Below are 22,661 nucleotides of genomic sequence, written 5' to 3'. Positions count from 1 at the left end.
ATTTAAGGTTAAATTCTAATGCCTAAAATGTACTTTGGAAAAAAAAAAAAAAAGGGGGGACATGCAATCTTCACCCCAGGCATTTTGTGTGTTCAACATACATGGTTACACTGTAAGGATTTTCAGGTATGGCACACACACACACACACACACGCGTGTGTGCTTTAAAAAAAATTCTTTAATGCTTATGAGTCTATGCATCAGCTGGACCTTTCTCCTAGTCTTGGCTAGGGACAACCATGCATTTACAGTCACTGTGGAGCAGGGCTACTTATCTTGGCTGGGCTCACTCACAATTGGAAGCTGACAAGCTGTAGGCTAGTCTAGAATGACCTTGACTAGGCTGGCTGAGTTCTCTAGTAACCTACTCCAGCCTTGTTTACATGGCAAACGTTATGGTTCCGAGAGAGTAAGGAAAAGGACTCAAGGTCTCCTGAGGTCTAAGCTTGGAGCTGGAATACTGTCACTTCTGCCTACTGGTGGGAGCCAATTCAAAATTCAAGAGCCAACCCAGATTCAAGAGGAGAGGAAACAGTTTTCACACCTTAATGGAAGAAGCTGTAAAGTCACACTACAAGGGGCATGGCTACCGGAGAGGTAGAGAAACAAGGTCTTTCTTAAAAAAATAAATAAATAATTTGTGATTTGGGTGAACCAACATGTAATACTGATGATGCTACTGCTAAGTAACATTTCTGTAACAGTTGCTGGTGCAAGGCTCTATTCTAAATACTTTGCATAGACTAATTTAAATCTTAAAAACACTCTACAAGGCATATACGATTAACCCCGTTTTATCCATGGTGATGAAGGCAAAGAAAGAATACTAAGTAATTTGTTCTAAGTCACCTCAGTGGTTAAGAAGCAATACTAGACTTTAAACCCACACATTCCAGACTCAAACTGATGGTATTAATCACTATGCTGTATACCTTTCATCCTTTACTGAAATCCTAGACTCATTTAAGTCTGAACCCCAAACTACAGAGTCCCATTACTAAGCACAACAAAGACATGTCTATAGTTAAGAATTAATGAAATTAGTAGTACAACAGTTACTCCTATTCTAAAATATCTATGGCAAAAACCATCGTGAGTGGGCTGAAGTATCCAAGTTGGAAAGCCTTTGTTCTTTGAGGCTGACAATACTGGCTATCAAAATTCTTCTGAAAAGACAAAAACTAAAAAGTCTCATTGTAAATGATGGTTATAAGAAATCATGGAGCAATATGGAAAGATACTTGACACAGCACATCTTATAAGCTTTAAAAATGAACATACGCTTGAAGACAATTATGTAAAATATGCATAGGGAAAAGGAATAGAATTAAATTCAGTGACATCACATCTAACTCAGAAGTCAGAGACAAAACTCAGCATATGAGACAAAATCCACGCATTGTCAAAATCATACTTAAAAGACCCCACGGGGAAGAACAACATACCATCTCTCAACATAGGAAAGTCCAAAACAGCCAGTTTTCCTCCAGCGTCGCAAAAGATCACTTTTCCTTCGGGTTGACACGAGATGAAGAGGTTGGCTTGCATTTAAGGGCCGTAATGTATGAAAAACACATCACTTTAAATACTAGAATCACAGTCTGTACAGTGGATGCTCACACTCAAAGAAGATCAAAAACAGAGATCAACTGAAGCTGTAGCAGTCACATCCCTGTCTTTCAAGCTTACTCCATAAGAGAGAAAATGAGATGTGGGATGGGGAGGGCCAAGCAAGCACAGGTCATTTTACAGAAGTCTGAAATGCATGTAATGCAACACAACTGTATGCAAAACTGTTCATAGTGGTTCTAATATAATGGGATAATCAAGGCTTTTTTTTATTTCTCAAATGAGTAATTTACAGAAAAAGTGCTAACAGGCACAGAAGATAGTCCACTAGGCTTAAATATTCTGAAACTGGACAACCAACCTTACATTCAGAATTGCTAGGAACCATATGGAATCATCAAGATGGTTTTAACAGTCCCACAGACAGGTCCTTACCTAAACAGAGTAACAAAAAAAATTACTTTTTTTCCCCCACAGTACATTTGCTAAGGAACTCTGGTGGTGTAGTAGTTAAGGCATTCGGCTGCAAACCAAAAGGTCAGTGGTTCGAACCCACCAGGCACTCCATGGAAGAAAGATGAGGCAATCTGCTTCCGTAAAGATTTATAGTCTTAGAAACCCTATGGGACAGTTTTACTCTGTCCTACAGGATCATTATGAGTCAGAATCACCTCGATGGCAGTGAGTTGGTACATTTGCTAGACAGAAGTCTAGTGGGCTGAAAGGTCTTTGACCATATATATATGATTATTAAAAAGTGTACCTAACTCCATTTTCTAACTGAAATGTACAGATCTCTCATATAAATATGAATGCTCCTTAAACTTCTTTAGACAGCTGAAAAGAATAAGAATAGAGGAAGGGAAGGAAAATCTATAAAAGTAACATAAAAATTTTATTTCTTCTCCATCTTCACTAACCATGAAGTTGTTCTTTCCCTAAAAAGCGATCTGTGATGAAAGCTAACCAGGTGCTTAAGGGAGAATAAGGTACAGAAAACAAAACCCTGATGAAAAATATTCAATCCTACAACTAACTCTTCAGCCTATACCCCTAAACAAGCTGACAGTGATGCAGATAAACATGCCCCAAATTGTTCAAGTCAATTGTCAGTCCACACAGGCCCACCTTTCACAGCAATTATACAGTAATATTTAAGCAAATGAGATGGACAGCCCTACTTTCAAACTAATGTAGAAAAACACAACTAACATAAACAAGTTGAATTTCCTATTAGCTGAGTATTGGTTGACTGTGAAAAAGCCCAGAATTTACACACGATCTATGAAATGTAAAAGGAGGATCCAGGATTTTAAAGTATTTCGGGGGGGGAGGGTGTCTTTATTTTATCGGGTATCTTGAAGGGAAAAAAAAAAACACAGCTTTTTCCCTCTAAACAAAGAATACCATTTCTGTGAGAACAGAGCATTATGAATATAAAAAGCTCCATGAAAAACCTTAATAGAGATTCAAGAGGGTTTTGTTCTGTTTTCCTAATTGCATCTCAGTGGAGATACAGCCTTTTTAAAAAGTAAAATATTATCATCAAGATAGAGATTTTAGCAAAAACCAAACACAGAATTGTTTCAGGCACCTGAATTTCTATCAATGGAAGCAACAGTACAAAGAAGAGATATATTATGCAAGACTTCTAATAGGTACTTTGCTCTGGTAAAATCTCACATGAATACACATCTGCAGCTTTTGTTATGAAAATTAGGCAAATATCTGATTTGTACTTCAAATTACTGTCTGGGAAGGAGGGAATTGGTCCACATGAAATCTATCACTTTGACATCTTATAAGTACTTTGAATTCTTTCCCCCTCCACTAAACACATAAGGATTGCTAGCTTGGTCATAGAATTTTGCCTTCCATATGGGAGACATGGGTTCAATTCCTAATCGATGTACCTCATTCACAGCCACCACCAGTCTGTCAGTGGCAGCAGGCCTGTTGCTATGATGCTATAAATCTTTTAACAGAGTTTGCAGACTAAGAAGAAAGGCCTAGTGGTCTACCTGGTGAGCTCCAAACATCCGCCAATGAAAACCCTATAGATCACAAAGGTCTAATCTCCAAGGGACTATGGAATGGTTAAAGACTGACAGGGCAGTGTTTTGTTCCACTGTGCAAAGGGTCACCATGAATCCAGGGCCAAATTGACAGCAGCCAACAACAAAAACAGTTTATGATAAATAGATGACACAAGGTACAATTACTTACTAAAATTCTGAAAACTGCACATTGTTCTATTTTATTTAGTTCTCTATCTATGCTAACCAGTTACTTAAACAAACAAACAAAATTTTTTTGAAGGGGGGTTGTATTTTTAAGTAGTTTTGAAAATCCAAACTCTCAATACAGGGTCATTTCATGCTATGATACTTTTCCGGACCCAGGATAACATGTTAGGAAATGCTCAACCTCATTCGTTTCAATTCTGATGGCATGATAGTACTATCTGAGCACAGTGAAGGTTACTGTCCTTGCCCTCAGAGTCTACTGGAAGAACCAAGATAAATACAGCTAGACACTGACCATCTCAAGATGCTACACACACACACACACACACACAGAGTAGATACTTTTTATAGAGCCAATCATCTAATTTGATTTTTTTGTTGAAATAATACCAATGGACTAGCTTTAACACAAAACAAACCAATCAACCCTACAGATTGAGAGAGGAACCTTTGCAGACCTGCTTTTTCCCAGCAAAGAACACTCTAGGCTGGCAGGAAAGGAGGAGCAGGAGTGACAGAAAGGATCACCCAGGAGATGCAGCACCAAAGCTACAGCAAGCTACCCATGCAAAGAGGTGATCCTGAAACAACAGGAATCCCAGATAAAGCGTGTGAGTGTGTAGGCAGATGTCTTCACTGTTGTATCCCCAACCCTAGCACAGTGCTGGGGCATGATGGTGCTCACAGTCAATGCCACATCAAATGAAACGAGCATCTTTACTCCTACAGCACACGAGACCAGTAATTTCTATAGTTCTGTATATATGCAGAAGCTATAGCTAACTCACCTATACCTCCCAAGGTGATCTTAGGCAAACCACTTCTTTTTGGGCCTGAGTTATCCTGTATAGAAGCCAGCAATGATGGGAATTCCTCTGCAGGATACTTTCAGGAATACAATGAGATAATGCATTTCAGCACCTCTGTGCTTATACTAGGAGCACTGGTGGCATATAGTGCCTAAGACATTTTACCACTAACCAGAAGGCTGGTGGTTCAAACCCATAAGTCACTCCTAGGAAGGAAAATTGGGCAATCTACTTCTGTAGAGATAACGCATCAGAAACCCAAGGAGGGGTTGCTATGAGTCATACACAACTCGATGGCAATGAATTTGGCTGTTGGTGGTGGTGGGGATTTTTTGGTGCTTACACTGGAGTCCCAGCAGTGTAATACTTGGAAGGAAGGTTGGGCAATCTACTTCCGTAGAGATACCGCCTCGGACACCCAAGGAGGGGGTTGCTGTGAGTCGGGTCCAACTCGAGGGCACATAACAACAGCAACAGTAGTGTAGTGGTTAAGTGCTTGGCTGCTGACTGAAGGGTAAGCAGTTCGAACTCACCAGCCACTCCACAGGAGAAAGATGCAGCAGTCTGCTTCCATAGGGATTGTACCTGGAAACCCTATGGGGCAATTCTACTCTGTCCTATGGGTTCTCAATGAGTCTGAATCAACTACATGGTAATAGGTTTTGTTTTGGGTTTTTTTGGTGCTTTTATTATAAAGGAGTTCTGGTGGCATAGTGCCTAAGGTATGTGACTGCTAACCAGAAGGATGGCGGTTCAAACCCACCAGCCACTCCTTGGAAGGAAGGTTAGGCAATCCACTTCCGTAGTGATACCGCCTCAGAAACCCAAGGAGGGGTTGTTATGAGTTGGATCCGACTCGACAGCAGTGAGTTTTTTGTATATTATAAAGCACCACTCTCAAGGACCTAAAACTGGGCATTCTACTTCCATAAAGATTTACCACCTCGGAAGCTCAAAGTGGGTCCTTATGAGTTGGAATTGACTCAATGGCAGTGAGTTTGGTTTGGAGTTTTTTTCAGGGACCAAAGATAAGACAGTTGCCTCTACAGTGCTGCATCTCAAATATGTCTCAGTATTAACATTTTAGCAGATAAAGGCAGTATGAATTTCCTCACTGACTCCTAGTATATACTAAGAATACTTCCCCTATAGGTCACAGAACTATTTTCACTTTGACTAGAAAGAAAAATATGGTCCATAAACATTTTTTTCCCATTGTCTTGGCCCTTCTGCCCAACCTACCCCCCCAAAAAAAGGCTACTCGACGTTGTTCTAAGGGACTCTGGAAAGGCTGCACAAAGATAATGCCTTCTGAGTGGGAAGGTGCTTCAGGACAAGAGTAGACCGCACTGGTCCAGACACTCACCTATTCCAGAAGTAAACAAGCATCCAAAGAAGGGTCAAATACTTGGCATTCTGTGAGACTCATACCTTGACCAACCATGAGCCTACATACACAAGGCTAACACCGCAGAGGTGGGCAACACAGCCACCCTACTGGGCCCCATATGCCCTGTAACAGATAACCAATGCCCAACTGAAGGTACTAGGTGCCAGCTGGACCCAGATTTGAGCCTCATCTCTCCACCTATATGAGACAGGAAACAACCACTGTTTTCCTCTGATGTTATTCCTTAACATGTTTATACACCATCTCTTAATTAACATGAAGTTTGTTTCTCCCCGACTTCATGTCAAGTTCAACTGCAAACATGACCTTGACCAGCCAACTTACTTGTCTTCCAAGTTGACCAGCCAACTTACTTGTCTTCCAAGTAACCATTTTAAAATACAGTCCTATTCTTAGTTAAGTTTTTCCCCAAAAAAAGTCCATTTTATCAAATACACTTTTATGTCTGTCAAACATATTCACTGTTTGATAAACAAGGTGAGCACTTTCTAAGTTCTATGTTAATCCAGAGGCTATAACGAAATTTTTAAGATTTCTAATAAATATAAAATTTTAAATTCATTATAAGGATACAAATGACTGAATAAAAAAAACTATTCCTTCAACGTAACACTAGTACATGGTTTTAGAAATTAAAATTAATGTAGCTTGGAGGGTGATAAAAGATAATCTGGCTAATATTTTCTTCTTTGATTTGGAGACAAACAAAGGCAGGGGCTCATTTAAGGTCTGTGGTACAAATCTAGTTGATAAGTTACTAGGAACACTCTACAAAGCTTATGTTACGATATTCCCACCCTGTCACCATCATTCAGGGACACTTGATCCATTTTGTAAAATGTTATTACCTAGTCACCGTCTTGCATCACACCTATTAAGTGCTACTCCACTGCCCTTTCCCTAGCTCCTGTACTTGAAAATTTTCTCACATGCACTTGACAACTGTGACAACCAACATTCACTTCTGATAAATATAAAAGCACCCATGAGCATTCAAATTAAACACAGGACAAAAGGAATATTTTATTTACTTTGTTTTCCCTGCTTCCTCTCCCAGAGACTGAATGAACCACTAAAGATAAAGACCAAGCCAATGAGTATCTTTTTCCCTCTTTCCAGGCCCAATCTTGTGTTTTTTAAAAAAGGCAATAGGCCAATACCTCCAAAAGAACGGAAATTCTACAACAAAACTAACATTTTTTAAATAGTAAAAAAGGAAACAAAACAAAAAAACAAATTCACTGCCATTGAGTCGATTCCAACCAAAGTGACCCCCACTGGGTTTCCAAGGTTATAAATCTTTAAGGAAGCAGACTGCCCCCATCTTTTCTCAGAGAGCAGCTGGTGGGTTTGAACCAGTGACCTTTTGGTTAGCAGCCAAATGCCTTAACCACTATACCACCAGAGTTCCCCTTCTTAAAAGAGAGCCAGGACTAAGTTCTGCAAATGATCTATCACCACTATCCTTCCTTATCCTGGTTATTACTAGGGTATATTTTGAGATAGTTTGCAAATCAGGTTTCAGATTGCTCCAAACACCTCAAAGTACTCTCAGTAACTTAAAAATTATTCTAAAGGGAGACCTCAAATAAGCAAAGCACTATTGAAAAAAGAAGAACCAAGTAGGAGGCCTCACACTCCCAGATCTCAAAACCTACTTACTCTATAGCCACAGTAGTCAAAATAACCTAGTATTGGTACAATGACAGACACATAGACCAGTGGAACAGAATCGAGAACCCAGAAATAGATCCACTGACCTATGGTCAGCTGATTTTTGACAAAGGGCTGAAATCCATTAAATGGGGAAAAGACAGTCTCGTTAACAAATGGTGCTGGCAAAACTAGATACCCATCTGCGGAAAAATGAAACAAGACCCGTACTTCACATCATACACAAAAACTAACTTCAGATGGATCCAAGACTTAAACGTGAAACCTAAAACTATAAAGTTTCTCAAGGAAAAACTAGAAGCAAGTTTAGGGGCTCTAATTTATGGTGTATACAGACTGTCAAGCATAACCCTAAATCCACAAACAGCTGAAGATAAACTAGATGAATGGGACCTTCTCAAAATTAAATTCTTATGTGCTTCAAAAGACTTCTCCAAGAGTCAAAAGAGAACCTACAGACTGGGAAAAAATATTTGCCAGTGACAAATCTGACAAGGGACTTATCTCTCAAATTTACAGAAAACATCAATACCTCAACAACAAAAAGATTAACAATCCAATTCAAAAATGAGCAGAAGTCATGAATAGACACTTCACCAAAGAGAATATTCAGGCAGCCAGCAAATACATGAAGAAATGCTCACGATCATTAGCCATCAGAGAGATGCAAATCAAAAGAGCAATGAGATATTATCTGGCCCCAGCACGGATAGCAGAGTTCAGTGAGACAAAATAACAAATGCTAGCAAGGATGTGGAGAGATTGGGACTCTCATACACTGCTGGTGGGACTGTAAAATGGTACAAGCACTATGGAAAGCAGTATGGTGATTCCTTAAAAAGCTGAATTAGAAATACTGTTTGACCCAGCAATCCCACTACTAGGTATATATATCCTAAAGAAGTGAGAGTCAGGACAAGAACAGACATATGCACCCCCATGTTCATCCTAACACTATTTACAATAGCAAAAAGATGGAAACAACTTAGGCACCCATCAATAGAAGAATGGACAACCAAACTATGGTACACACACACAATGGAATACTATTTAACACTAAAGAATAATGTAGAATCTGCAAAACAAACATGGATGAACTTGGAGGACATTATGCTAAATGAAATAAGTCAATCACAGAAGGACAAATATAGTGTTAGTTCATTATTGTAAAAAGTCAAGGAAAGGTTTATATATGGAAGGCAACTTACTTTGTTGGTTACCAGGGGTGGGAGGGGAGGGAACACTGCAGCAAAAAAAAAAAAAAAAAGCGCACCACCCCACATCACTTTAGTTTTGTGTATTTCACTGTATATAAATTATATTTCAATTTTTTAAAAAAAGTGAGGCATTAAAATATATATATATTCTAAAGGGAAAGCAGCCCTCTTTGAGAAAGAAGAAATGATAGGGAACTTTCTTCAACACCAAGCCTGAGATGGAAACATCCAAGACCTTTCAAGGTCTCTGAAATACTCCAACTAGATTGAAACAGCTCCTCTCTGGAAATTTACAAATTCTTGCAACCCAGCTGCCTTTTAGAAGTTGAAATTATTCTTTTCTTAAAGTATGCATTGGAAAAGGGAACAATGAGCCTTCTTCCAAAGCACACGCACACAAAAAACAAACCCATCTGTATTGCATTTTCCATTATTTCTTTCCTAATTTTTCCCCAAAATACTCCTGAAAAACACAGCTTTTAATTTTACCTCTCTGAAACTCAGACAATATGACAATTATCTGCTGATCTCTGACCAATGATTACCTCCAAGGATTCATGTATGTGTTATTTTCTTGTAATTCATTTGCCTCAAAAAGTCCTCTATTTGTCATCCTCTAGTGACAGTGGTGCGCAGTGGTTAAGGTATTCATTTGCTAACCAAAAGGTTGGGAGTTTGAACCTACTAGAGATGCTTCAAGGGAGAAAGACAAGGCAATGTGACATGGGACAAGTTATAGACTTGGGAACCCCATGGGGCAGTTCTACTCTGTCCTACAGGGTCACGGTGAATGAGAACTGATCTGATGGCAGTGGTTTTTTTTTTAGTGACTTTAGGATTAGACTTGACCAAACACTTTCCATCAACAGTTATCCAGAGTAGTCAAAGTCTTCAAACTTAAAACCAAAACAGGACTCATGAGGTGTGAGAACTTCCAAGCCCCTTTACAAAAACATAATTACATGACACTGCTTCCTGTTCAGAAGAGGAATGCAGAACACTCAGCCTACATACCAATTTCCCACAAAAACTGAACTCCTAGAAAGGGCAAAGGTCACATCACTCATGTTCACCAGCATATCTCTAGCATCTCAATACTCTAGAGATTAATCAAATGGATGAATGAATCATAAACACTAATATTAACCAGTAGTTTTCATGATAGAACCATATACTAATCAGAATGGCACATATTTGGTGAGTAACACCAAAGAAAGAATCACCACAAGTTTTTCAAGGTTACAGATTGCTGTTTTAGTTTAAAAAAAAAAAAAAAGATGACAATAATCTGTATACAGCACAATGAACTGAACTGAGATCAATTACAATCTTTACCAGGAAGATGAAAGTACAGCATAAATACAAAGCAGCAGGCCATTAATATCTGTGCTGAAACTCCATGAATATTCTCTGTCCTCAATCTTTATATGACATATCAAGCAATTTTCAGGAAAGCTTATGATTTTTTTTTATTAAGATACAATTCAAATACCATAAAACTTACTCTTTTAAAGTAGATAATTCAGTGGGACTTTTCGTATTCTCACAAAATAGTACACTATCACCAATATCTAATTCCAAGAAGGCGTATATTTAAGTCAGGTAGGAAACTTAAGTGATGATCTAAGCAAGAAATAAGGGCACAGGTTAAAATCGTTTCAGCTGACATTTTGATGGTAGGGAATGTAAGTTAGAAAGGTTGAGCACAGATCAGATGTTCAGTGCAAGGGGAAGGGTAAAGGAAGATGCCAACATATTTTATTACCAAATGGCACAGAAAGCCCCACAAAGTCTTATAAAACCCAGAAGACTCAACCAAAATCAGCTGAAGATCTGACAAAAGAGACAAGTATAAACTAGAGAAGCCAGAAGAAGGGCAAAGAACTCAGCAGAGCAGTACAACTGACAGAGGACTGTAAACAGAGTCAAAACACCTCCAATCTCAGGGAGGCAAAACTCATCTCAACCAAATCATTCTGGAGATAAGGATATAACCTACATATTTCTCAAAAATCATATGCCAGAAGATGCAAAATCACAAAAACCACTTTAACCAGTACTTTCCTGGCTTTATCAACTGCCAAAGTTTTTGTGCACCAGACTATGTCTTCCTCAATAGTAAGGCTGACTATACAATTTTTGCCTTGGAAATTGTTTTAAATAATGTTGTCAGATCATCTTTCATTGTAACCTTATACCCTTGGCAGTCTGCTCAACTTTAGTCCTTTTCTCCCAGGAAACACTATTACACTTAATGAGCTATTTCTTGCTGCATTTCTGCCTTGACAAGGGACAAAATCTCATCCCAAAACATCTCCCTTATGCCTAGCCAGAGCCTGAAACCTGCTGAAGTCTATCACTAACCATGTTTCTTAGGGCCAGTACCACATTCCCTGGTCAGGTGAGACTGTGCTGTGGCTCCAAATCTACACTTCAAGGAGGTTATTCCATGGATGTTTAATTTCACTGGGGGTGGGGGTGAGGGTAGATACTCAAATTTAGTATGCTCCTGCTTCCTATCATCTCTCCCATCACCTACACGAAGAACCTAGATTATTCTCATATAGTACAAAAATGTTAGGCCCTGGGAAAGAACTGTCCTCCACTGGAGGCCAAAAGACTCCTCTATGCCCCTCTAAAAGATAAGCAAAGCAATTATAAATGGAGCAGTATCTTAAGATACTCCATCCATGGCTGCTATAATAAAACATAAAATTATTTCCTGCAACTTTGGGGAAATTCTGGTAAATACAGGAAAAAGGAAAATGGTGAGGGTAGGGGATATCAAGGTACAGGCCAGTTCCTTTTCTGAAACTTCCTACTCACACTCAAATTCATGAGATATCTCAACTCTTACTCAGAAAAACATCCCACCCTCCAAAACAGTCTATAATTTAAGAATCTTAGTAGAAAAATATAGTAAGGCATTCATTCATTCATCATTGTATACTATATTCTCAAAACAGTTCTCTGTCATACCTCCAGATCTTATGTATGGTTTAGGTAGAGAACCCCCCCCCCAAGGCAATGAATGTAGTATACTAACTAAAATCTACCAAGCTAGTGGGCCTGATTTCTGAATAAAGTGATACCCAGGGTTTTGAAAATGTCCCATTCTCAGATCATGGGATTCCATATCTAAAAGCCCCATGGAAAGGCAGCATGCAAGCAGCCTCAAAAAAGTCAACGATATTAAAAGTTTCCTACCAGTAAGAACCACTGCTCTATAGTGTACTTGTCAACAGAAACTGTTCACTGCAAACTACCACTAGTTATCCTTGCTAATTTAATGGGTTTCAACAAAAAAAATATATCAAACTGACGAATGAGTTAAAGTTCAAGGACTGAATGTGGATTTCATCTCAAGTACCAGGAAGCCTAACTACTCAAAATGGGGGCGGGGGGATGGGCCCACCCGACAATGCCAAGGGGTGCTATTTTAGTTAAACCAGTAATCATAAAGTCTTGCTTTTCAAGACAGTACTGGGATTGTCCTTTAAAATCAGCAAAAAGCCCTGTAAAAAGACACACCTCGGAGATAGATACTGCAGGTTCCATTCCAGATTACCACAATAAAGCAAATTATCACAATAAAGCGAGTCAAATGAATTTCTGGTTTCTCAGTGTATATAAGTTATGGTCATACTATACTGTAGTCTATTAAGTGTGCAACAGCATTATAAAACTGTTTGAAATACTATGAGAATTATCATGATGTGACACAGACACACGAAGTGAGCACATGGTATTGGAAAAATGGCAGCCACAGACTTGCTGGACCAAGGGTTCCGTAAATCTTCTACTTATAAAAAACGTAGCATCTGCAAAGTACAATAAGTCATCTGTAATAAAATAAGGGATGCCTGTAACTGTACTCTTAGGCCTTACCTCTCCCCTTACTAGGTAGCAGAACTGAATCCCAAACTCCCCATGGATACTATACCTCAGTGGCTTACTGCTCTTACAGGGTCTATAGGGACTTCAAGCTACCACTCCCCCAAGAGTCTAATGAACACCTATTCTACACCAACTGCCACACCACATAACAAGGTTCAAAATATATCATGACCAGAGACAACTCACTCATGTCTCTACTCAAGGTACTTAGCCAAGTTTTTCATTTCCAGCATCTATACAAAGGCACTCTCTCATATGAGATGTAATTCCTTAAAATGAGGGTGAGGGCCACAAAATACCCACATTCTCTAATCCTCTACTTAAAATTTCTGGGGTTGGAAACTTTAAAAATGAAATAAATAAGCCAAGTCACAGGTAATTCAAAAGATGATCAAAATTAATCCTAATTCCAATACTTCTCCCCAGTCTCACCTGATCCCTCCAGCACCGCATCATGGGATTCTTCGCTGGGCGTGTTGGTCTCCATTCAGCCACGAGGTCCATCCACTGCCTTCATGAGAATCACCCAGCCCTAAAAAATGCCTCTTGGCTTCCCAGATATTCTTTTTTTTTTTAAGCTTAGCCACCTCTCCTTAAGGCTCATCTGTAAATATCTTCCCCAAATGTAGTACCAAACCTATCATGACTCTTGGTTGAAACAGTACTTTCTGCAGTTTTAGAAATGTGACAAGTAAATGTGTTGTTTTCCAATCAGCCTATGGCCGGTTTTTCCTAAGAAACTAAAAATGCTCATACGTCTGTTCTGTAAATGCCAAAAAAAAAAAAAAAAAAAAACGCTGCAAAAAATGTGTCTTTGCATTTTCCAATTATACTTTATTTTTTCCAAACAGTGTTAAGCTACTGTATTTTTAGCTACTCCATTTGAGATACCATAAACTATACCTGTTTTGTGTCTGATTCTCCAGTTACACAATGCATTTTTGCCCCTAAATTGAAAGATGCTCTTCTCAGTTTTTCTTCTTAAGGCACTTTTATGTAATCAGCAGGAAGGTAAAAAAAAAAACAAAAAAAAACCCTCAAACTATTTTAATTGTGACTAATGAAAGGATATGAGCCTGTTACCCTTAAGAAATGCATAGCGTATAGGGCCTCTGATACAATGTCGCTTTCAGTATAATCAAAATGCTAGGGTAGGAGACCAAATAACCTGGCCACTGCAAATGCTCATTTTCTAAGAAGGAATTTCCTTCCCAGTGCCACAGAAACTGCACAGTACCCATTCACCATGTGAAATATTGCTTCTTCCTACTAACCCTTAGTACTCTTTGTGATGCTAGTTAATCAAACAGTATCAAAACAATTCTGTAGTACTTCAGTTACTATAGAAAAACTTTCTGTGTTTGAAACTTATTATGAAACAATTCAGAAGCCTTATCATTTTTGCTCAAATGGTAAAATCCTCTTTGAAGAAAAAAATAAATAAAATCACAGCATTGTTATGTATTTACATATTATGTAAGTTTACCAGAAAACCAAGTGTAATTCTGTCTGTATTCACATCTCACAGAAACACTGTGAGAACACCACCACCCACAACCATTCCAAGATCTCTGAAGAAAGACTTCTTTAAAACAACTAAGTACATGAACAACTAGGGACATGAGACAACACCATTTCAGCAGCAGAACTGAGATATCAGGTAGGCAAGGCATGTGCTTGGCATGGGCTCCCAATGCAAACAAGTATTGGCTTTTTCTACTTACATGAGGCCTACCTGCTTACGAAGTCACTTTTAAGCTTGTTCCAGAACAAAGAATATGACAGTCAATAGAGCCTGGTGGAAGCCCTGAGACTATGGCCCCTAACTGCCCCTCAGGTCTGGAACTGAACCCACACCTGTGGCTTCCAGCCAAACAAAAGACAGACATAAGAGTTGAACATTTACCTGAGGTAGGTACACTCCTTGGAGAGATCAATCATGGGAGAAAGAAGGGCTGCTTATACACAGTGAGACAGCTCAGGGAGCAGGAGTGCATGGTGGGATGGACACAGGGAAGAGGTAACTATGGGGAGGAAGTGGGAGGGGAGCTGCTGCATTGTGGTAAACTGTAGTCAGTGTCATGAGACAAAGTATATGTGAACCGCTGTATGGAAAGTGAATTTGCTCTGTAAATTTTCACCCAAATCACAATTAAAAAAAAAGAAATAAAAGAATATGAACAGTCAATCTGCTGAAGTAGACCTCACACTTCAGAGTATATCAGAATCACCAGCAGGACTTATTAAAACACAGACTGCTGGTCTTTTTGATTCAGTAGGTCTTGGGGGGGTACAGCAAAAACTTGTGTCTCTAACAAATTCCTAAGTGGTGCTGATGCTGCTGGTCTAGGACCCATTTTGAGCACCACTGCTCTACAGGGTACTTGCTGACAGAAGCTGTTCATTGTGTAAGGTTTCTGCCAAATTATTTAAAAATAAAATACCACAGCTGTATGTCAGTTGTTCAACTTCTTATTGGAAATAATTTCAAAATTACAAACAATGTTATAAGGCACTGACAGACACACAGAACGATGGAATAGAATTGAGATCCGAAAAGGAAACTCATCCACCTATGGGCAGTTGGTCTTTGACAAAGGGCCAAACTCATAAAATGGGGAAGGGACAGTCTCTTTAATAAATGGTGCTAGCAAAACTGAATATCCATTTGCAAAAAAATTAAACAGGACCTGTATCTCACACCACATACAAAAACAAACTCAAGTTGGATCAAAGACCTGAATGTGAAACCTAAAACCATAAATACCATCAAAGGAAAAATAGGAACAAACTTAGGGACCATAATTCAGGGCATAAATATACATCATATATAATTAAAAATGTACAAATATCAGAAGACAAAATAGATAACTGAGACCTCCTAGAAATTAGACACTTATGTGGAACAAAAGATTTCACCAAGAGTAAAACAAGAGAACCCACAAACTGAAAGAAATTTTTGGCAACAATATACTAGACAAGGGGTTAATCCCTAAAATTTATAGAAAACTCCAACACCTCAACAACAAAAAGACAAATGATCCAATTTAAAAAATGGGCAGAGGATATGAACACACACTTCACCAAAGAAGATATTCAGGCAGCTAACAAACACGTGAAGAAATGCTTGTGATCATTAGCTGTTACAGAGATGCAAATCAAAGCAACAATGAGATATCATCTCACCCCAGCAATAATAGCAAAGTTCAAACAAACAGAAAACAGTAAATGCTGGCAAAGGTGTAGAAAGATCGGAATCCTCACACACTACTGGTGAGAATATAAAATTGTGCAACCACTGTGGAAAACAATATGGCATTTCTTTAAAAAGCTGGAAATAGAAATACCATATAATCCAGCAATCCCCTTACTAGGTATATATCCTAGATAAGTAAGAACCACAACACAAACAGATAATATGCACAACCATGTTCACCACAGCACAATTCACAATAGCAAAAAGATGGGAGACAAACTAAATGCCCATCAATGGAGGAATGGATCAACAAACTATGGAATACTATGTAATGTTAAAGAACAATGATGCATCTGTGAAACATCTCATAACATGAACTTAAAAGCCATTATGCTAATTGAAATTAGTCTACCACAAAATACTGTATGAGACCATTACCATAAGAAATCAAGAACAGGGTTTCACATAAAAAGAAATATACTTTGATGGTTACCATGGGTAGGTGGAAAAGGAGGGTAAACTACCAACTAATGGGTGTTGTTGTTATGTGCCATCGAGTCAGCCCCGACTCACAGCGACCCCTCCTTGGAGTTCTGAGGCAATATCACCACGGAAGCAGATTGCCCAACCTTCCTGCCAAGGAGTGGCTGGTGGGTTTGAACTGCCAGCCTTCTGGTTAGCAGTCAAGTGCCTTTGGCATTACGCTAACTAGAGGATGTTGTTGTTGTTCTTGTTATGTGCCATCGAGTTGGACCTGACTCATAGCGACCCCTCCTTGGGTTTTCGAGGCGGTATCACTACGGAAGTAGATTGCCCCATCATCCTTCCGAGGAGTGGCTGGTGGGTTTGAACCGCCAGCCTTCTGGTTAGCAGTCAAGTGCCTTAGGCACTATGCTACCAGAGCTCCTAACTAGAGGACAGACACATATAAATTAATATTCACCCAAATCAGGGTGAAGGGAAAAGTAAAAAATTGAAAGAAAAAAAGGAAACTGTCAAAGGGTCCATCAGTAGAAGAGTAGTAAAGACAGTCTAAATAAAAACACATTGATATAATGTTCAATGTACTAGAATTGTGATCTTATGCAAGTGACTATGATTTAACTTCTTTGTGCATCAATTCCCTTATCTGTAAAATGAGAACACTAACAGTTCTGACCTCAAGATGTTGTAAGGATTAAATGAATATTGTACAAATGAATAAAGATGACTCAATTCATACAAATATCCAGATAGGCATAAATAAATAAAATATATATATATAGAGAGAGAGACAGAGAGACAGAGAGTGAGAGTAGTATAAGGAATACACTTACATACCCTTTACCCAGATTCACCTATTCACCTATTGATAACATTTTGTCCCATTTGCTTTATCATTTCTCTTATTCCCTTCTCCATTTCTATCAAATACATTTTTCTAAGTCATATGGAGAAAGCTGCATATTTCTTGGTTTTTTACTCCTAAAAACTTTAGCATGTGCTTCCTAAAAGTAAGGATGTTTTCTTACATAAATACAGTATTTAACAACTTCAGTGAATTAACACTGATACACTACTACTACAATCAAGATACAGAACAGTTCCATAAGCCCCTAAAATTCTCTCATGCTGCCACTTTACATCCAATGCCTCCTTTAACACCCTGGTAACCACTATTTTCTATCTCTATAATTCTGTCTTTTCCAGAATGTCATATAAATGGAATCATTTAGTATATAGCTATTTTCAAAAAATGTGGTAAAATTCACAGAACATAAAATTCACCATGTTAAAGTGTACAATTCAGTGATATCTAGTATGTTCACAGTGGTGTGCAGCCATCACTATTGTCTAGTTCCAGAATATTTCATCACCCTAAAAGGAAACCCTGTACCAATTAAGCAGTTACTCTCCATTCCTCCCTTCACCCAACTCCTGGAAATTACTAATCTGCTTTCTGTCTCTATGGATATGTCTGCCGTGGATATTTCAGATAAATGGAATTATACAATATGTGGCCTTTTGTGTCTGGCTTCTTTCATTCAGTGTAGTATTTGCATTTATTCATGTTATAGCACATATCAGTACTTCATTCCTTTTTATGGCAGTGTTTTTTTTTCCCCCACTCAGTATAATGTCTATGAGATTCACCCATGCTGTTATGTGCCATGTGTAGTTTCTTCATTTTTATTGCTGAATAGTATTCCACTGCATGGTTATATCAGAGTTTGCTCATTCACCAAAAGATATTTTATTTCTGATACTTTTTCCAGGAGTATAATCATATAATTCAAGGTAATCTGTAAACACACCAAACATATGCAGGTTCATAATCTCTTATCTGCAACTTGAAAATCCAAAAGCCCTTAACTAGCTAGTTTTTTGGTACGTTTGCAATGACGTCATCTGGAAGGAAATTCTGCCCTACACTACAGAGTTTCTTTTTTAAGAACTCTTTATTTAGTCCTCTTACAGGGACTGGTTATACATTTTGCTGCAGAAGTATTACTATGTCTGTGTATACATTTCCACTGGGGGAATTAAGTCATGTATCACATACCTTTCTAAATGTACATTAATTTTCTACACTTAGAAAATTTCACAAAGTCATCAGACCCACAGATTTTAGATAAAAGTTGTGGGGCAAAAGTTAAATTAATACATTCTTGGAATCAGTTAAACAGGCATTAATCACTACTCTGTTGTACACCAGTTCCCCATTACATCGATGAAAAGGATAAACTCTATCCCACAATCCCGATTCTCATGGGCAACGTCCATCTTTCATGATCTTTGCAGGTTATCATCCAGCCTAAAAAAATAACTGGGATTTTCATCTATAATAGTTTCCCTTTCCCAATGAAATTCATACACAATCCTTTTCAAAATGCTAAAGTTCTCAGTACACCTGGCTGTTTCAAGGCATATTCTTCAGAAGATATTTAAGACTTAAACAGCACTGCTGTAAAACCTAAAGTGCTCTTTAATGCTTCTCACCTGAGAAGAGTTCACAGCTGCTCTCCACATACACCACAGACATATACTCATTTATTCATTCCATGCGCACTGGAACCTACCAAGTGCGAGCAAAGCATCAAGCATGGGGAAACAGCAGGGAACAAGACAGACAAGTTTTCTGCTACCACGGTGCTTGTTCTCTAATATGAGGAATGAGACATACAAAACCACTGAGAAAAATACCAAAGTGATAGACCCTACAATTAGAAAATAAGTTAACAGAAAGTGATCGAGAGGTGATTTTAGACTAGATGGTGAGGCAAGGCCTCTAAAAGGTGAAAATGAAACCAAGAACAAGACAAGTGAGGATCAGAGACGGAAGAGCCTATCTTTGCAAAAGCACTGAAACAGGAGGATGTCTGTCTTGGTCAATGACTAGAGTAAGGCTCAGTGTGGCAAGAATATAACAGGTAAAGTGGAGAGCAATATGGGCTGAGATCAAACAGGCAAGGGCCAGCTCATGCAGGGCTTTGTAAGTCAGAGAAAGGAATTAGAGATTTCTTCTAAGTGAGATCAAAAGCTGTTAAGAGTATTTTAGGCACGGGAGTAACATGATCTGACTAATATTTTCAAAAGTTCATTCTACTTGCCACACAGAGATGTAATATAGATAATGTGGGGCTGGTAATTCAATTCTTTCATTAAAGAAAAGAAAAAGAATAACCATATATGGATTTAAAAACACTATTATTTCATATAATAAAAAGCCAAGAAAAGATTTTATTTCCTGAAAGGTGTATTCTTCTTTAACCACCGTCCTGAACAATTTCACATGTGCATCAATGTCTTTGGTCTGCCAATTACAATTCAAATAACCACCACAGCTAGCAAATTTAAGAACTTCCATTCTAGTATTTTTTTACTGTGCTGACACTATCTGACAATACAAACTGAAAGTCAATCAAATGAATACTTAAAAGAAGTCAAAGAGTTTAAATTGCTGCTATTTAAACAAGACTTCTCTTCTTTTCTGAATATATCAATACTCAATGAAAGCACAGTTCATGAAACAAGCTTGAAGATGAGGCTATAACCCTGTGAGTTAAAACGCAACTCTGCCTGTAAATTCTATTTTGTTTCCAAAGAAACTAGTAAATCAAGAAAGCATGTATGAGACATGCGCAAAAAGAAGAAAGTAAGTATATTCCTGTACTTTAAACCTCCAATGGGGTGTGTGTGTGTTGGGGGTGTTGGTGAGGGTACAGCACCACTAGTATGAAAGTAACCAACAGAAAAGAAGTGAGGTAGACAAGGACATAACTAACTACTCTTAGTCATGTTTCCACAAATTCAGAGTTGATGCTTTTAAAACAAAGAAATAATTTACTGTCAGAAACATTGCTTCTGAGTTTTTTCGAAAATTGCAAGAGAAAATTCTGTGCTTAACATAAAAAGCAGATTCTTTCAAACACAAAATCTTATTTTTGCAGATATTTTCCCTCTGCAAAACCAATCTGAAGGAGAGGCTATACAGTTAAAGCAAAAATGTTACTCTATTATAAACTGTTTAAAAGTGTATACTGACATGTTTTTAGCTGAAGATTTCTTTAAATGAATTACTAAAATTCCAAGTTCTATGAAAAAAAATTAATGTTCCTTCTTCAACTTCAAATTCTACAAAATTCTTTAGAACACTAAAGAATAACTTATTTTCAAACCATGTTATATTATGGAGTCCTAAAAGAATTGTCTAAAACCTTCAGTGCTTGGCATTTCACTTTTTACCACCTTTTCTACAGTAAGATTTGAAGGAGCTAACTGAACTCAGTAGTCTGAAATACTAGAATATACTAAAAAGTGTGATCTGTGATTTCAGACCATAGAACAGAGGTCAAAGAGAAAGCTCTTCTGGATTTGTTCATGGATTTCAAGAAAACAGTCGTAGCAGGACTCCATTCTCAGCACAAGACTGAAAATTCAAGAAACCACTAATTTGTACATTTTCTCTGGGAAGCTGTCAATTTTACTCCAAAGCGATGAAATGTAAAAAAAAATACATCAAGTTTATTAAATCCCATTGTGTTCAGAGTTAAACATTCTACCACTGTGAAGAACACAAACAGCAAGTTTAATGATTTAATTATATGAAATATATTCAGGGACAAATGCTGCAACACTCACTTTATATCTCCCAGGCACTCAGGAAAATGGGAACATGGATCCTCATCGCTCATGTGTGAATATACATCCACAAAGAACCACAGCTAAAACTAAAGCTGGCTGTTATTTAAAGGCATCAGGAGGCTTGTGGAAATCTTAATTGTTTCTTAAGAATTCTGAGTAGCACATATTGTAAGAGTTCTGACAAAGACCCTTCCTAAGCCCAAGGTCACATGCATATAAAGAACCTCACCTGTGGTATACTCCTTAAACTGCAAATCCTTTATAGGCATGCCATCAGGAGTCCTAAAGGCATTAAGAATCTGTAAGAATAAAGAGTTTATACTAATTATATAAATCATAGTCAAACCCTGAATAGTACATTTTCCCTACTGATTTCCATGATGATTTAATTAACTTAAACCCATGATTACTTTATACCATTTAAACCTATGATTACTTTATAAAGGCAAAATCAAACCAGGCATTGAAAAAATGTTGAATGAGTGAAATGTAATTACTCAAAAATCCCCATGTATGTATATGTAAAAGGCTGGATAGCATAACCTTCAAGAGGATGAGCTCTGAAATCAAACTGCCTACACCCCAAACCCAAGCTCTGCTACTCACTTGCTGTGTAACTTTAAGCACATTACTTAATCTTTCAATGCCTGGTTTCAGATTATTCCAGTCGAGGGTCATGGCACTTGAACTTCCTTGGCCTGGTCAGTTCTTTTCTTCATCTTCAAATGCTCTCTCACTGCATTCAGGTTTGGGTTCATGTCATTTCCTCAACTATGCCTTCCCTAAGCAATCAATCTAAAACAGCCCTTACAGTGGTGCTGCTCTAAACCCTTACTTTAGTTTGACAGCATTCATTACTGTCTAAAATTACACTATTTATTTGCTTGCTTTTTTATTATTCAAGGAAATGACAATTTTACTATGTTCACTGTTTTATCACTCAGTGCCTGGCACAAAGTAGTATTAGTATTTTGAGCAAATGAATGAAGAATATGTACTCATAGGATACTATGAGAATCAAACAAACTAATGCTTGTAAGTACCATGCAATGCATGACACAATAAACACACAAGATCTGTTAGCTCTTGTTACAATATTCTGACCAGTTCTTCTGTTAGCTCAGCCATAATTTAATTAGCCATTCCATGAACAGTGACAAGTTATGCAGCTTGCCGTTTTTACTAATGTAAATAAACCGCCACCTTCACGTATACCTTCTAACCCTCCTTCTTGAATTATAATCTAAAGGATGATTATCAGGACTAAGGAGAGCAATCGCTTGTCATAATTTTTCTTTTTATTTTAGTAAACCTCACCTCATTGAGTACATAACTGGTGAAAACCAAATAAGCTCTATGGATTGTACCAACATCAATTTCCTGATTTAGATACTACACTTGTTGTTGTTGTTGTTTGCCGTCAGGTCGGCCCTGACTCATAGCGACCCCTCCTTGGGTTTCCGAGGCAGTATCACTACGGAAGTAGGATTGCCCAACCTTCCTTCTGAGGAGTGGCTG

The 22,661-nt window shown here is 38.1% G+C and overlaps 1 protein-coding gene across 1 annotated transcript in view; it reads right to left on the bottom strand.

Moving 5' to 3' along the window:
• Positions 1-22,661, bottom strand: part of LOC103213093 (RNA-binding protein 6) — a gene marked incomplete at its 3' end in the record, with an annotated part of 89,297 nt that overhangs the window by 57,438 nt on the left and 9,198 nt on the right. Inside the window, exon 4 of the mRNA XM_007958988.2 lies at positions 21,373-21,442. Coding sequence (XP_007957179.1) covers positions 21,373-21,442 — 70 coding nt within the window. The remainder of the gene's footprint in view (positions 1-21,372; positions 21,443-22,661) is intronic.

The sequence above is a fragment of the Orycteropus afer genome, unplaced genomic scaffold (assembly GCF_000298275.1).
Source record: "Orycteropus afer afer isolate SDZICR_OR568_19922 unplaced genomic scaffold, OryAfe1.0 scaffold01273, whole genome shotgun sequence".
Lineage (NCBI taxonomy): Eukaryota > Metazoa > Chordata > Mammalia > Tubulidentata > Orycteropodidae > Orycteropus > Orycteropus afer.
The sequence above is the reverse complement of the archived record's forward strand: the minus strand, read 5'-3'. Positions and strand labels throughout refer to the sequence as shown.